A 17883-nucleotide genomic window follows, 5' to 3' on the forward strand; every position below is an offset into this window, starting at 1 on the left:
TGATGACTGTCTTTCTAGGAACCTAGTAATGATGATAGCCCAGAAACAAATATTGTTGTGTCTCATGATTTAGGTGATGGTTGCTGATTTTACTTAATTTCTTTTGTAACTACTCTGGTCTTAGTTTTTTTTTTTTTGTGTTTTCATTTTGGTGCATGTAAAGTTGTGGCTTCAAATATTTTGGTGTAAACTCTAATGAAAATAGTCTGTAATAGAAACAAAGGTTGAAGATGACTTTGCATGAACTGTTTAGCAAATATCAATACAAGGTTTAGGTCAATACAGTTCTATTTGTACCCATTCATCTACAGAACGTCCCACCATATCATTGTGATAGGAGTTAGCACATTACAGCAGCATTAGTGTAAATCCAAAAGAAGACCTGACTAAGACTTTTAAAAAATTATTTGTGATACCGTTTTCTGGTGTTAAATCCAGATGTTTAGAATTAGACTGCAGTGTTGATCAAGCTGTTACATATGATAATTTAATTTTGGTTTCTATTTACAAAATGCAGTTATGTCACCAGAATGAATTGTTAGGTTGATCAGTTTTATAACTATTTGTTACATTCAGTCACCTCTTTAACTTAATTACCATTAACCAACATTTTTTTCCACAGTTTAAACGTCTGTGGTATAGAAATGGCTTCTGCTAAGGGGGATGTACATTTGATTTCGCTATGAGGGGTCACAGTGGCTAGTTACAGTAACAGAAGAACTCCAGGTGTATGTTCTAAAATGCGTTCTTGCCTTTGACTTCCTTTTCAGAATACTGTTGCTCAGTTATTTTTGTTTTTAATAAAAAGAGTTGTATGTACTTGTAAGATGACAGAGGAAATATATGTACATAGTTAAGCTTAATGCTGTATTTCTACAGCATTATAAGTTTTTATATAACTCATCATAAAGTTATCCAAGTGTCTGATGTTTATATATTAAACAATGTGGCTAATACCTGTTAAGTACTATTCTCTTACCTTTTCTGATGTTAGAGTCCTATGCAGTGATTTTTTTGTTTGTTTTGGTAGGTTTTATATGTTTTGTTGTTTTGCCTGGTTTGGGTGATCTTGATTTGTTTTGTTGAAATTTTGCTTTGTGCTTTTTTTAACCAGAACAAAGTCTAAGGACTTTTCTCATACATCAGGAAAAAATGAAGATGTTATTAAAGACACCAAAGCACAGTCTCCTGCTGTCAGGCTCAGCGAGGGCTAGCTGGTTCCAGGGGATGGGGAGCTGGGGGCCCAGAGTGACCCCATCTCAGGCTGTGGCCTCTGAGGGGAGCAGCCCCACAAGGCCTGCACAGGGTGTGCAGAGCTGGGTGCTGATAACAGGGTCATCAACAGCCCCAGTCACAGCAAGTGATGAACCAGGGTCAGGGACTGTTAGGGAGGCTCTCAAATAAACCACCAACCACCAACAATTAAAAATTTATTATTAACGGAATTAACTAGCTCTCTGTAAATTACAGGTCCGAATGTCTGTGAGAGGAGAACAGAACAACTTCCTAGGGTTTAACAACAACCCGAAATGCAGAACAAAGAATTCCATAGGGTTTAATGTCAACCCAAAACACAGAACAAAGCGCCACTCCCTGGGGTTTAACGACAACCCAAAATGCTCTGTCACTCACCTAAAAAGTGAGGACTCTCAACCTCGAGGACCTGCTCAGGGCAGCATCATGACCCAAAGCACCTCGAGGAGTTTCCTTGGGTAGTGTCCGACCCAAGGAGAGAGTCCTCGACCGCAGCGTGCTGCTCCAGGGGACGAGCTCAAAATGGCTCCCCAGGGGACTCCATTTATACCCAGGCCGAATCTGACCTGTAGTCAATAGCGGCTCCCATTGGCCAAAGGTCCCAACTACCGCGAGGCCCTGAGAACAAGGGCAAACAGGGGCTGCTACACTTCAGCAGCCACGAAGCTCTGCTTTCATTGGGTGGGTTCACCTGCCACAGGGACAGCCAGGGGCAGCTGTGGGATGAGCGGGTTCATGGTGTGCTGGGTGAAGAACTGACTGAAGGGCAGAGCTCAAAGGGTTGTGGTGAATGGGGCTACATCTGGCTCGTGACTGGTCATCAGCGGTGTTCCTCAGGGTTCAATTCTAGGGCCGGTTCTGTTCATCAATGGTCTGGATGCAGAAGTTGAATGCACCATTAATTAGTTGAATGCGCCATTGCAGAGGGTCTAGGTAGATTGGAGCATTGAGCTATGATTAATGGGATGAAATTTAACAAGCCCAAATGATAGATTCTGCACCTGGGACGCAGTAACACCAGGCACAAGTATAAATGGGGAGAGGAGTGGCTGGGGAGCAGCCCTGCAGAAAGGGATCTGGGGGTGCTGGTCGCCAGCAGGCTCAGTGTGAGCCAGCAGTGAGCCCTGGCAGCCAAGAGGGCAAACTGCATCCTGGGGTGCATCAAACACAGCATAACCAGCCGGTAAAAAGAGGTGATTGTCCTGGTGTATTCAGCGTTAGTGCAGCCTCACCTGGAGTCCTGTGTGCAGTTCTGGGCCCCACAATCCAAGAAGGATGTGACGGTCCTTGAATGTGTCCAGAGGAGGGCAACAAAGCTGGTGAAAGGGCTGGAAGGACTGTCCGATGAGGAATGGCTGAGGACTTTGGGCTTGTCTAGTCTGGAGAAAAGGAGCCTGAGGGGCAACCTCACTGCTCTCTGCAGCTTCCTGAGAAGGGGAAGTGGAGAAGGAGGTGCTGAGCTCTCCTCCCTGATACCCAGTGATAGGATAAGGCCAACAGGGTAGATGTTGTAGTAGGAGTCTACTATAGGCCACCCACCCAGGACAGAGAGGTGGATGAAATATTCTATAGGCACTTGGGTGAAATCTCACGATTGCTTGCCCTTGTTCTTGTGGGGGACTTCAACTTCCCAGACATCTGCTGGAAATACAACACAGCAGAGCGTGACCAGTCCCGAAGATTCCTGGAATGTGTAGGGGACAGCTTCCTAACACAGCTGGTGAGAGAACCAACTAGAGAAGGTGCCCTGCTAGATCTCCTCCTTGTGAACAGAGAAGGACTGGTGGGACTGGTGGATGATGTGGTGGTTGGAGGACGACTAGGGCACAGCGATCATGAAATAATAGAGTTCTCTATTCTTAGAGAGGCCAGGAAAGGGCTAAGCAGAACTGACATCCTGGACTTCCAAAGGACTGACTTTGTCTTGTTTAGGCACCAGCTTGACAGGATCCCTTGGGAGATGGTCCTGAAGGGTATAGGGGTCCAGAAAGGCTGGGCGCTCTTTAAGAAGGAAGTGTTTATGGCTCAGGAGCAGGCGGTCCCCAGGTGCTCTAAGAGGAGCAGGCGGCAGAGAAGACCACCCTGGCTGAACAGGGAGATTTGGCTGCAACTCAAGGAGAAAAGGAGAGTTTACAGCCTTTGGAGGAAGGGGCTAGCCACTCACAGTGATTACAAAGAGGCTGTGAGGCTATGCAGGGCAGAAATCAGGAGGTCCAAAGCCCAGCTGGAAATTAATCTGGCTTCAGCAATCAAAGATAACAAGAAATGTTTCTATGTCAATAGCAAAAGAAAGACCAGGGAGAGCCTCCATCCCCTGCTAGATGCTGAAGGAAACTTGGTAGCAAGTGATGAGGGGAAGGCTGAGGTGCTTAATGCCTTCTTTGCCTCAGTCTTTAATAACAAGACTAGTTGTATTGAGGGAATCCAGCCCCCTCAGCCAGATGATAGAGACTGGGAGAACGACCCCCCCACAATCCAGGAGAGAGTCAGTGACCTGCTACATCACAGAGACATACACAAGTCTATGGGACCGGATGGGATACACCCAAGAGTGCTGAAGGAGCTGTCTGGGGTGCTTGCCAAGCTGCTTTCCATCATTTACCAGCAGTCCTGGCTGACCGGGGAGGTCCCGATAGATTGGAAATTGGCCAATGTGATGCCCATCTATAAGAAGAGTTGGAAGGATGATCCAGGAAATTACAGGCCTGTCAGCCTGACTTCGGTACCTGGGAAGCTGATGGAGCAGCTCATCCAGAGTACCATCTTACAACACATGCAGGACAACCAGATGATCAGGCCCAGTCAGCATGGGTTTATGAAAGGCAGGTCCTGCTTGACAAACCTGATCTCCTTCTACGACAGGGCGACCTGCTTATTGGATGAGGGAAAGGCTGTGGATGTAGTTTACCTTGACTTTAGCAAGGCCTTTGACACCGTTTCCCACAGCATTCTCCTGGCGAAACTGGCTGCTCGAGGCTTAGATGATCGCATGCTTTACTGGGTAAAATCTGGCTGGATGGCCGGGCCCAAAGAGTTGTGGTGAATGGAGTTAAATCTGATTGGTGGCCAGTCACGAGTGGTGTCCCCCAGGGCTCGGTTTTGGGGCCACTCCTGTTTAACATCTTTATTGATGATCTAGACGAGGGGATCGAGTGCACCCTCAGTAAGTTTGCAGATGACACCAAGTTGGGTGGGAGTGTTGATCTGCTCGAGGGTAGGGAGGCTCTGCAGAGAGACCTGGACAGGCTGGAGCGATGGGCTAAGGCCAACTGTAGGAGTTTCAATAAGGCCAAATGCCGGGTGCTGCACTTGGGTCACAACAACCCCCAGCAGCGCTACAGGCTTGGGGAGGAGTGGCTGGAGAGCTGCCAGTCAGAGAGGGACCTGGGGGTGTTGATTGACAGCCGGCTGAACATGAGCCAGCAGTGTGCCCAGGTGGCCAAGAAGGCCAATGGCATCCTGGCCTCTATCAGAAATAGTGTGGCCAGCAGGGACAGGGAAGTGATCTTACCCCTGTACTCGGCACTGGTGAGGCCACACCTCGATTACTGTGTTCAGTTTTGGGCCCCTCACTACAAAAAGGACATTGAATTACTTGAGCGTGTCTAAAGAAGGGCAATGAAGCTGGTGCAGGGTCTGGAGCACATGTCGTACGAGGAGCGGCTGAGGGAACTGGGGTTGTTTAGTCTGGAGAAGAGGAGGCTGAGGGGAGACCTCATTGCCCTCTACAACTACCTGAAAGGAGGTTGCAGAGAGCTGGGGATGAGCCTCTTTAACCAAGTAACAAACGATAGGACAAGAGGGAATGGCCTCAAGTTGGACCAGGGAAGGTTTAGGCTAGATATGAGGAAGCATTTCTTTACAGAACGGGTTGTTAGGCGTTGGAATGAGCTGCCCAGGTCAGTGGTGGAATCCCCATCCCTGGAGGTGTTTAAGAGTCGGGTCGACATAGCGCTGAGAGATATGGTGTAGTTGGGAACTGTCAGTGTTAGGTTAATGGTTGGACTAGATGATCTTCAAGGTCCTTTCCAACCTAGTTGATTCTGTGATGTGGGGGAATGGTTCAAAGCTGCACCAGAGGAGGTTTAGACTGGACATTAGGAAGCATTTCTTTACTGACAGGGCGGTCAAAGACTGGAACAGGCTTCCTAGAGAGGTGGTCGATGTCCCAAGCCTGTCAGTGCTTAAGAGGCATTTGGACAATGCTCTTAATAACATGCTGTATCTTTTGGTCAGCCCTGAATTGGTCAGCCAGTTGGGCTAGATGATTACTGTAGGTCCCTTCCAACTGAAATATTCTTTTCTAGTCTAGTCTATTCTATTCTAGTCTAGTCTATTTGGAGACAGGACCGGGGACAGGGCTGGAGATGAGTCCTCAACCATGGGTCCCAGGTCCAGGTATGAGACAGGGCCAGAGACAAGCTACAGTGTACACCCAGGAGATGAGCTGCCTACGACACAGGTGAGATGTCCATCCAGGAGGTAAGGCCAGAGACAGGCATAGCTACATCATAGCTTATGGAAGGACTGACAGCCCCAGCTGTACTCAAATGGGACTTCTGGGCCCATGGGCAGGAGGTGAGTGTGGAGACTCCAGATGAAGCTGCTCAGGGATGTTAAGACATACTCATGTCTTCATGGCCCTGACACCTGCACTCACAACATTGAAATATGTGCCAAAGGTGAAAATATCAGCTAATTTCTCTGAAGGAATCGAAACTATAAACTGAGAGTTAAGGATTTTTGAAAAACAACAGTGAAAGAAATTGAAGATATTGCGATGCTGTGTAAATTATACCATGGTCCATTTTGAACGTTGCATGCTGTTGCTGGCCTTGCATCTCAAAAAAAGTACAGTAGAAGTAGGAAAATTACAGAGAATAACAAGAAAAACCAAAAAGATGGAACGAGCCCTTAGTTGCTCATCCAGTTCTTACACTTTTGCTTCAGTAACCATTTTTTGCCACCCTTGGATACATGACATTGGGCTATATGGAATTTGGTTTAGTTCTCTGACTGCTATAAAATATGTAGGTATGAACTGTTAAGCTGTGTGATAATAGCTCATCTGCAGACCCCCAAAAGAGCCCAGAGAGGCAATGGCAGGTGGGGGATCCTAAATCACATCCTGCCTGGCTGCTCCCAGGCTCACTACAGGCAGGAGCCATCAGCCCATCAGAGGACCATCTCTGCAAGGCCAGAGAAGCAGAGAGGCCTGAAGGCAGACGGGAGCCCAGGTTAATGGCTTGGAGAGAGGGACAGCCTGTCCCAGGAGAGCCTCAGCCCTAGTGTGCAGCCATGAGACCCATCAAAGTGAATCAAAGCCAGATCCACTTTCGGAATGAGGGAAGACACTGCCTGGGGTATGGGACACATTATGGGGTGCAGAGGAAGAGCAATTTGGGATTGCATAGGACTTATGACGGGGAAATAAAGGGATAGGGCATAAAAAAGCACTGGATGTGTGTGAATAGGTGATATGCTTGTCTGGCCATGCCCTGCTCCTGGCCAGCGCAGTCAGTCCTATCTTATTAAATTCCACTTCTAACTCTTTTCCTGGCTGAAGGGCATCTGTTCTGTGTGTGTGTCCATGCATGTGTGTGTATGGGGGCTTGAGCGCCAGCAATCAGAATCAGACCCTGGGGCAGTGGCCGGTGCATCCGTGGTACCAGCAGCTGGAGTGAGTGAGGGTCTGGGTGCCAGCGGCTGGGCTGAGACTGTGGGGCTCGTGTGCTGAGAGCTGGTAGCCAGAGGGACCAGAGTGAGTGAAACCAACTGCCAGCCCCTGGCATGGGACTGTGGGTCACAGTGGCCTGTGCATCTGTGGTGCCAGCAGGTGGACCGAGTGTGATTGAGAGTGTGATCAGTAGTGAAGAGCCAGCTGGACAATCCCATGGGTGGGTGAGGTGGCTTGGGAGCCGGGTATGAGTGTGTGCCTGCAGGGGTGAGAGTACAGCAGGTTGGCTACTGCAGGATCAGGGGGGTCCTGACCAGCTCTAGGTGTGTCAGTGTATCTCTTAAGGGCGAGGTCACAGGGATGTTGGCTACTGGAGGCTGGAGTAAACCCCTCAGCCACAGGGGGGTTGGCCACTGGAGTCCCAGTCTGCTCTGTCAGTGTGTGTGAGACAGTCTATACCAGCAGCTGGAGTGGGGCTGTGTTCTTGGGGACTTTGTATCCAGGTGCCAGCAACTGGGAAGACTGGAATCCAGGGGCAGCTACTGGACAGACTTGCGTTTTCTGCCATATATGACACTGTTTTATATTAGCTGGAACTTCGTAGTAGTAACTAGCATTGTCACATGGTTTAATATAGCTTAGAGGTGATGAAAGCTTAACTAACCAAGGTCTGATCATTTTCTATCCAGGTGGGATGGAGTATCCCAATCAAATGTTTATAGTGGAAACTGCTGCTATACGTGCAAACACCATTCCTGTTTATCTAAGTATCGGGAATGGTTCTGCTCAGTAACACTCAAATTATGATTTGTTGATGCTTGCTTTATTCAATTTCATTCCTTATTAGAACCATTATAAGGTAACAGAAATCCCTTACTTAAGGAATTAATTATTTCCTTAAGACATAATTTACAATGAAATAAGAAACTTTATAAAAGGAACAAAATGTACACATTTCAGTTGTTTGTATGTCCTTCCTGACTTCCCTGGATGGAAGCCAAGGAACCAGAATATTTTGGGGATTCTGTTGTATTGTATGGGTGGTTTCATCTCATACTGATCCTCTTCTATCCATGGCTTCTCCAGTGGATGGTCTTCAAACTTGCCGTACATGGGACAAGCATGTAGAATTGAAGATGTTAAAAATATGTTTGCGTGAATTGTTCTTGAAGGAGCAGTCCTGTTTCTCAGAGGTGGACCTTGTCATTGGGCTTTATGACCTTGCTCGTTCACTCTCTCTTCTAACTTCATGTATCTCCTGTTCATTTCTACAGAGTGGTTCAGTTTTGCTGGCCAGGTTTCAGTCTTCACTCTATCCTGTTGCTAAAAGTAATTTCAAAGTGCATAAGGGCTTAAATTTACTCTAGCTTGGTGAAAGACTTTTGGGGCAAGTGTTCAAGCTGTTGTATAAAAGGGTATGGTCTTTTCATTTTTCTGCGGTATTTTCAAAGAAAAATATGTCCTGGTTATTCATATGCAAAAGGATAATTAAACATCAGAACCCAGGAGAAGTGGGACTGTTGTTCCCCTGTCCATACATCTACTACAAGTTCATGTTTAATCTCAAGAGAAAGGCTTTGAGAAATAAATTTTTCTTAGGCATTTCCTGTCTGCTGGGTTTGGTATCTCTCCCCACTAAGTGTACAGGCTTTTCTGAAATTCATTCCTAGGTGCATACTTTGGTATTTTGAGAACTGGAAAGCCTAGTTTGAATTTGTTGATTCCATTCTGCACCTTAATTCCACACTTCAGAGTTGGGCCTGGGGACACACAGCACTGCCGTAGATAAGTCCCTATATTAATTTGTGTCTTAGTAAGCATGCAGTCAGGAAATGTATGTCAGACATGGTATAAATTATGGTTTACCGTTACATATAATTTCATGCTGTTGAGATTTTTGAAAGGTTAAGGAAAATGTTTAGAATGTGTCTCTTTTAAATTCATCATTACAGCAGCTATTGATTTGTCTACTCAAATGCTCTGTTTCACGTCAGTGAAGGGCTTATTTCTATGCTTCTTTGTCATTTTGAAAGAATCAGTGTGGTCATCAGGAGAGGCACTTCTGAGAGATTGCGGTTTCACTCAAATGTGAACTGAAGATTGGGCAGGGGAGAAAAGACTTCCAAAACTGGTAATAGGTATACAGGTACTGTCATAGCAGATTAAGTGTCTAGTTCATTTTTCACAGCTGATCTCTGGCATTTCAAAAAAAGGGTTGTTATCTCCTAACATAATTATGGACAGAGATGCAAATGAAGGATTTTTTTTTTTTTTTTTTTTGCCATTGTTCCAATGAAAGTTGAGTTTTTACTTGCTTGTGAAGTTTATTATTTTTTTTTCCCCTGGGGCACACTGTAGATAGGTGAAGATTGATTCTTCATTGCCTCTCTACATGCATTATTTTCCTACAAGAGATGCTGCACAACTTTTCTTTTTTTCAAGGCATAAGAGGGCACAGAACACAGATTTTTATATCTTACCTGTTTAGGCCCAAGGATATTTGTGATTTACCAGAGGAAAGCAAGTGGGCACATATACTTGCTGAAATGAAGCCTAGTAAGACTGATTAGAGATGCCGATTTACCAGGTTCATTGAAAATACTTGTGGCTTGTATTTTCATGAAAAAATTGAATGATGAATCTTGTAATATTGTCTGGTTTTCTTTTTTAAATTATCCTCTTTTTTTTTTTTTTTTTTCCCCTGTTTTTTCTCTCCTGTCTATGCTTTTGTAAACTCTTGCCTTATACATGTCAAACAGTCCTGCTCTTTGAAGGTCTGATTCTGGTTGTCTACAGTTTCCTTTGTCACAGACTGAAAGTGTCTCCATCTACTATGTGATGTTGGAGACTGTTTTAGTCTTGTCTGCCTGACATCTTTCATATGACGTGTCAGTGCTGGGAATATAGAATATTTGGAGTTTTCTCCGTTGAGCACAGTTTCTTCTTCTCTTCAGTATACATATTAAGATACTTTAAGGTTGCCCTGAAGGTACACTGGTGGAAGATTTATAGATGAGCAGAAACAGTGGTATTTAACTCTTCCTTAAGGCCATTTCTGCACAGCAGAATTAAGCAACCACTGAAGACTAAGTCAAAACTCTCATTGCAATAAGTCAGGACAGGACTGGGTTTTAAGAAAAACAGACATGAGGGAACTGAGGATGTAATCTGGGAGCATGTAAAATGCTACAGATAAAACAAATTTCTGATAGTTTGAAATTACAGTTTCAGTCAGGTGCGCTAGATTGAAAGCAGAAAAAAAGTCACAGCTGAATGTGCAACTTAGATTAATCATTTGCTAACATGTAGAGTGGAGGAGAGCGTTCATTTAGCATTCACATTCCTGCTTCCTCTGATACCCTGTTGTTCAAAGGAAGCCTGTAGAATTTGCTCTTTCACCTTGTACAATGAAAGATCATTCACACCATGTTAGTTTGTATGAAGCTGCTAAACAATACTTTTATGTTTTGCTAAACTTACTTTTTAATTCAAGTGGTAATAGCTTTCAGTAGAAACATGAAAACAGTTGTAGACATTGAAATTATGAAGTAGGGGAGCCACACATCTGGACATTTATGGTGTTAGTGTCTCAAGTAACAGATACAATTCAAAGGCAGGAGTGATTTTTCTAGTTCAGTGGAAAGCAGCAGCATAACTGAAACAAAGTGGTGAGCTGATACTAATCTGTTATTGCAATCAGCTACCTCTGTCACATTTTATATGAAGAAGAAAGGGGGGATAAATTGAAAGTAGCACATAAAATATTGTTTTAACATTACTGCTGGCTAGATCTGTAAATGGAAATAATAAATCCTCATACAGCATTGAGAGTAATAGTGAAGTATTCCCACTAGCATATGTTATTTACAGCTGTTCTAAAATTTTATTTCTTCTATTTATGTCTCTCTTTTTGAAGGGGTTGGACCTGATATGGTGCTCATAGTTTGCTATTCTTATGCTAGCAAATCTCATTTTTAGCTAAATTCTACAGTAATGGCAGATAAAAATGATATTATAAAATCAAATAATGGTTGCATTGTAATCTGCTGGGAAGATAAGACAAAATAAATTTTCATAAAATATTGAAATCAAATTGTATGAAATAAAATTTTTAAATTGTTCCTAAATAAGCTTACAAGTGAAATGAATAGATGTCTTTACATTTATCATCTCCAGAGCTCCTTAGGTAATACAGGAATAGAAATTTTTAGCATTACAGCTCATTGAAAAAAACTGGCATATATGAAAGTTTCTGAAGTTCAGATTAAAAGTTGAGGTGAAAGCATAAGTATAATTTGCATTAGTTTGGTTCTTAAGGTACAAGAGTAAGTAACATCCAAGTTCAGTGCTTTAGTTTCAGTTCCTGAACTTCCCAGAATGTCTGGTCCAAATCTGTGTTACTGATTTATTATGGAAGAAATATATACATATAAGTTCCTAAGTACATGAACATGCACTCTGTGTTGCAGAGTTTGTACCCCATTTCTCATGTTCAGTCCACAGAGTCACTCAGGTCTTCCTGATGATGTTTTGATCTTCCAATATACAGAATGTGAATCAATATTTTGTTTCATCTTTTAACCCCACAAACATACACTTCTCTTTCCTGAGCTATGTTTTGTTACCAGGAAATATTGTTTCCAAATTTGACCCTTCAGAAGCTCCTCTAGTAGAACTGCAGGTTGCTGTTTGTCCCTGTGCCAGTTTCATATCTATCTTTCTGTTTTCATCATGTTCTCTTTTCCTTTAGCTTACATTATTATTCTGTATGTGGTACTGTATTGGTTGCTTTACTACAGTCAAGATAAATGAGAGCTATAGTGTTTCCTGATCTGGGTAATGCACTTTTTTGTCAAAAAAGGTAAAATAAAACTGGCATGGTTGACTTCTGGTAAACTCATGTCTCATTTAATTAAATTTTCCATTTACTTCAAGGCTGTTTATTATCTTTCATTGACAATTTATTTTAAGTACTATGCAATATTGAAATTTGACTAATGGGCTTTCTGTTCATGAATTACTACCAGTCCATATCAGTTTCTTAAATACAACTGTTACCTTTTGTTTGCTTCCTAGCAAGTCTAGATAATGTTTACAAAGATGGACTAAAAGGTGAATTCAGTCAGTTTTCCACCAGCCTTACCTGATGAAAAGCTTTCCTAACTTTCCTCTTATCACTTTACACTTGCCTGAGCCTTTTACTCAACACAAGGGAGTTGGAGTCAGAATTGGTACTAGTGTTGTGACACAACATCATTCTCTAAGCAGAACTGGATGGTGTATTCTGTTTAAACCTGGTAGGATGATCATGTCTAGTCTTAAAGAAATATTAATATTCATGTACTTTGTCTTTCAGAACAATGGATCACTTGCTTGGTGCCAGAATCATAAACAGTGTTCAAAGGTATGTCCTTTTTTCCCCTCTCATTTAAGTTACCTAGTTGCTTTCAATTGCTTGTCTGTAGATTAAGAGCTTTTCATTTTAGCCTATTTTCAGAAGCATCTGTTCTTTGGAGTCTATTTATTTGGAGTCCTCAACCTATAATAAAATATCCAAAATTAAAACCGAGTGGCTTACTGTTTCAGGAGAAAGGAATCATGTTGAGGATACTTATCAAGCTCAGTTAAACCAGCATAATTCTGTGGTTATCAACAAACTTTACACTGGCTAAAATCTGGTGTATCATTTGTGTCCTTTCAGTGGTTTTGGTCATAAGAGAGTAAAACTGTCAATCACTGTAAAATCTTCCTCCAACAGCACCAAGGTATGTCAACATTCAACATTTCATTCAGTTCGGGCATTTAAATTTTAGCCTGACACTGAATTTCTTTGAAAATATTATTGATACAAATCCCAGTGACTCTACTGATGCCCTGTCCTATCCCAGCACTTTAATCCTGAAAGCCTAGAGGGTAGGTGAGCTAATTGTCAACTGATTCTCCTGTGCAAGAGTCTTTCTATGGTGCCTAGATAGAAGCAACAGTGATTTAGGAGCTTTGGTGGGTCAAAGTGGAATTACACACTCTGGTGCTGACTGTTCGTAAATGTCATGGAAGATGCATCTGTTGGAAGTTTACCTGAAAATATTGAAGGTAGTATTTTTGTCTAATCTTCCTGAAAATGTATTTCTACAAGAATTTAGGCTTTTTAACTTCAATATTTATTCCTTATTCTGTGAACGTTGTACTGCAAATGGGATTAAATCCAAGTAGAATTGTTCTGTAGTGTTTTAATAATGTAAACAATGCATATGCTGGTGCTAACACTTGATTTTAACACATGACAATTTCTTCTCTACATTTAAAGAGTGGGATTACTGGTTCACTGATCTAGCTTCCATTGAAATGAATGGGATTGGAAGTAGACAAATTTATTGACTGCTCTATCGCAGGAAAATAAAACAAAGTTGATTGCTTTTGTCAGTATTAAAAATGGGGTATAACAACGTCGGTATAAGAAGAGAACAGAACATTTCCCATTAGCTGTGCCATGCTGCTAAGGGTTAAACCCTTGCAATGAAATCTCATCATTCTTGAAAAAAACCCAAACAGAGGTGCAGAAAATGTGTTTCATCATAACTGAATTGCCTTTTAAGGGAAGTGTGGGGGTCTTGTACCACAGTGATCCTGATGTAATTTTCTTTTTTATTCAGTTATGAAGGCTACAATGGTATGTAATCTGAAAGGTTTTCCAGTGGTTTGTCTACCTGACAAAGTAAGAATCATACAAGAAAAATTATCCAGATTTTAAAGTAGAGCAGAGGTTATAGGAACATCTCTCTGAGTCATTCCCAAGTTCATAGAATCCATATAAGGTGTATATAAGGTACTATGAATTTAAGGACTAGCTTAAGATTCTATTAGTCTCTTGAAATCAGTGTAAGAATGCTACAAATTGTATTATAATACAAAATGAAAGAAGAGTTGAAATTACTTTGCATATACTTTAGTCATGTTACCTTATATTTTCATTCTTTTTTAGGAAGGTAATACATTTTCCTTAAGAAAGCAGTGTTGCCATATTTAGAAAAAGAAGTAAATATAAACTTGTTTAAATTGTTAGCAGAGCTGAACATGAGCAGGATGTTCTCATTTCAGACAAGCTTTGGTTTTCTGTGTTTTGCAACGCAAAGTCAAACAACAGCATTACCTAACTGAAACTTTCAAAGTAATGCAGGGGATTGAGTTAAGCTTTTAAAAATGTAAATTCCTTTCACTGCTTCTCAGCACCTCAGTGGAGGTTTATATGAGTGTGATTCTGATATCTCAGATGACATTTTTTCTAAAGGATTCTTCCAGTGTTCATCTTTATTTTGTGGTTGTGGTGTTTAGTGACACAGCTTTGTGAGGTGATTTGTGGTAAAATGCAGATGACAGCAAACATCCAGCTACTTTGTTAGTGGGGGGACTTTGAAGCACAGGAGCACCTTTTGTTTGCACAAGTATTTGCATCTGATACACAGTGGAGAAATGTTATTTGGAAGTTGCATCAGTGTATCAGACAGTAGCTGATACAGCAATAAAAGATTGATGTAGTTAATTTAGTAACTTTTCTATTAATTTAATCTTTCATAGTACACTTTATGTGAAGGAAAAGGTACAGAGTAGTCCATCTTCTTACTTGTAACATAAGGAATCCCAATTTTATTTTAGAAGTATTTTCATCATTCCAAGGGCAGACAGTAGCCTGTAAAAGTAGACGTTCTGGATGGGAGATGGAGCTATGGAGAAGAAAAAATCATCATAAAGCATCCAATACAGAGCTTTTTCATATGTTTTCTCATCGTTGCACCTTTGATGTCTGTTTTGGCTTCCTTTTGCCTAGACCTGAACCAGGAAAAAGCTGTTCTAAAGTCTCTGTCCATTATTCTCCGAGAGTAAGATCAGTCTGGCATAAAATTCTGTGGAAATTTTGTGGTGACAATTTTGTACATAGAATAACTGGGAAAAATATCATAATACTAGCACACAATGAAAATTTTTTTTTTTTTCTTGGAAGTCTGTGGTCTTTATATTTAAGAATGCTTCTCTAGTTGAAGATAGCTGTTGATTAGATATTCGTTTATTTGTTCAGTGAAGTACCTCTAAAATTAATTCCAGCTATTATACCATTGCCCTCTAATAAAAGTGTAGACAACAACTGTTAGTTTGAAGATGAATACCTTTGAGAACTACCAAGTTTTGAAAGAGGTGCAAATCTATTGAACTAAGCTGCTTTTAGCTCTCACAGGAACAGTTGTAGATTGCTACCTACATCCCAAACAGCTATTTATTTTTGTTATTTTAATGGAGCAAATCACAAAAGCATGACTGTAAGCAGCAAAATATGCACTAATAATTTTATGTGTAATTTAATTTAATAAGATCTCTCCAGAGGTCTATTTTATAAGATAAAACACAAGAGAGCTCTTGAATGCTTGCCCTGTTTTGACATGAGGTGGGTAATTCCAGCAGGCTAAAAATACTCTTTTATAATTAGGACAACTATAAGATCATTAAATAAATTGCCATTTTTGATTTCAGTAGTTACTCACTGCCCTGATGCACTCCTACTTGTCTGCTTGTACAGACTGAAGACTTTCTTGGGATCTTGCAATTGCATGGTTGTCTTCCCCTGCGAATATGAGTATTGAGGTAAAATTGGCACTGTAGTCAGTGAAGTTTGCGGTGAACTTCTTTGGAAATAGATTTGAAACCAGATTTTTTTTGTCTAACTTTGTCCATGGTTCTTTTGTTTTGTTTGAGCCTATGCCCTTCATATTATTTAATAGCTTTGTCTTTCTTTTTTCTACTGTGTTTATTTTTCTCACTGTTACTTTATGGTGGGTATTTGTTTTTTTTTTTTTTTTTAAGTCTCATGGTCTCGGAAGAATAAGAATTTTTATTAGAAATTGAATGGAACAAATTTTATTTTTTTTTAAGCCATCCAATGATTGACTTGGATAGGTTGGATCGTTGTGCCAACGTTAACGGGATGAGCTTCAACAAGGCCAAGTGCCAGGTCCTGCACTTGGGCCACAACAACCCCATGTATCGCTACAGGCGTGGGGAGGTGTGGCTGGAGCTGTGTGGAAGAGAAGGATCTGGGGGTTCTAATTGACAAGTAACTGAACATGAGCTGGCAGTGTGCCCAGGTGGCCAAGAAAGCCAATGACATCCTGGCTTGTATTAGAAATAGTGTGACCAGCAGAAGTAGGGAGGTGATAGTCCCCTTGTACTCTGCACTGGTGAGGCCACACCTGGAGTATTGTGTCCAGTTTTGGGCACCTCAATACGATATCGAGGTGCTGGAACGAGTGCAGAGGAGGGCAACAAAGCTGGTGAAGGGCCTGGAGAACAAATCCTATGAGGAGAGATTGAAGGAGCTGGGACTGTTCAGTCTGAGGAAGAGAAGGCTGAGGGGAGACCTCATCACTCTCTACAACTACCTGACAGGACATTGTAGAGAGGTTGGTGCTGGTCTCTTCTCACAGGTGATTAGTGACAGAACAAGGGGAAATGGCTTTAAACTGCAACAGGGGAGGTTTAGACTGGACATTAGGAAAAAATTTTTCACAGAAAGAGTGGTCAGACAGTGGAATAGGCTGCCGAGGGAGGTGGTGGAGTCACCATCCCTGGATGTGTTTAAGGGTCGTTTGGATGAGATGTTGGGGGATATGGTGTAGGGGAGAACTTCGTAGAGTAGGGCTGATGGTTGGACTCGATAATCCCAAAGGTCTTTTCCAACCTGAATGATTCTGTGATTCTATGAAATTACAGTAGATATCTGGTGTGTTTTAATTTCTTATAGTCCCTACAAAAATATACTTTGGCAATGAAGTTTACTTTAAGGTTTAGACATTTTTCTACAATTTATCCAGGAGAAAACCATTTGGTATTATTGGTTAGAATTAAAATGATTCTTGGGAATTACTGTATATACAAACTAAAGTATTTTTCTGTAACAACATCCGTATGTTGTTTATATATTGATAAAACCAGTGAATATTAATCCAGTAGCTATTTGATCCTGAAAACGGTTCTTTTAATCTTTTACTCTTTAATGTATCAAGCATGAAGCTGAGTCTTTAAAACTTGTTGGGTTTTTCTTTGGAAATCAGAGGAAGAGAATCACAGAATCATTTAGGTTGGAAAAGACCCTTAATATCATCAAGTCCAGCACTGCCAAGTCCACCACTAAACCATGTCCCTAAGCACCACATCTACATCTCTTAAATACCTCCAGGGATGGTGACTCAACCACTTCCCTGGGCAGCCTGTTCCAATGCTTCACAACCTTTCTGTGAAGAAATTTTTCCTAATATCCAATCTAAACCTCTCCTGGTGCAACTTGAAGCCATTTTCTCTTGTCCTAACACTTGTTGCTTGGTGAAAGAGACCGACACCCACCTCGCTACAACCTCCTTTCAGATCTCCCCTCAGCCTCCTTTTCTCCATGCTGTACAACCCTTGTTCCCTTAGCCACTCCTCATAGAACAGAACAGGGTAGAATAGAATATTTCAGCTAGAAGGGACCTACAGTGATCATCTAGCCCAACTGGCTGACCAATTCAGGGCTGACCAAAAGTTACAACATGTTATTAAGAGCATTGTCCAAATGCCTCTTAAGCACTGACAGGCTTGGGACATCGACCACCTCTCTAGGAAGCCTGTTCCAGTCTTTGACCGCCCTGTCAGTAAAGAAATGCTTCCTAATGTCCAGTCTAAACCTCCTCTGGTGCAGCTTTGAACCATTCCCCCACATCCTGTCACTGGGTATCAGGGAGGAGAGCTCAGCACCTCCCCCTCCCCTTCCCCTTCTCAGGAAGCTGCAGAGAGCAGTGAGGTTGCCCCTCAGGCTCCTTTTCTCCAGACTAGACAAGCCCAAAGTCCTCAGCCATTCCTCATCGGACAGTCCTTCCAGCCCTTTCACCAGCTTTGTTGCCCTCCTCTGGACACATTCAAGGACCGTC

At 42.0% G+C, this 17883-nt stretch overlaps 1 protein-coding gene across 2 annotated transcripts in view; it reads left to right on the forward strand.

Annotated features, from left to right (window-relative positions):
* The window catches only part of ANOS1 (anosmin 1), a 151738-nt gene that overhangs the window by 17381 nt on the left and 116474 nt on the right, over positions 1 to 17883 (forward strand). For both annotated transcript variants that reach the window (XM_074814874.1, XM_074814875.1), the window contains exon 2: positions 12288 to 12335. In XM_074814874.1, coding sequence (XP_074670975.1) covers positions 12288 to 12335 — 48 coding nt within the window. The remainder of the gene's footprint in view (positions 1 to 12287; positions 12336 to 17883) is intronic.

The sequence above is a fragment of the Strix aluco genome, chromosome 2 (assembly GCF_031877795.1).
Source record: "Strix aluco isolate bStrAlu1 chromosome 2, bStrAlu1.hap1, whole genome shotgun sequence".
NCBI classification, from domain to species: domain Eukaryota; kingdom Metazoa; phylum Chordata; class Aves; order Strigiformes; family Strigidae; genus Strix; species Strix aluco.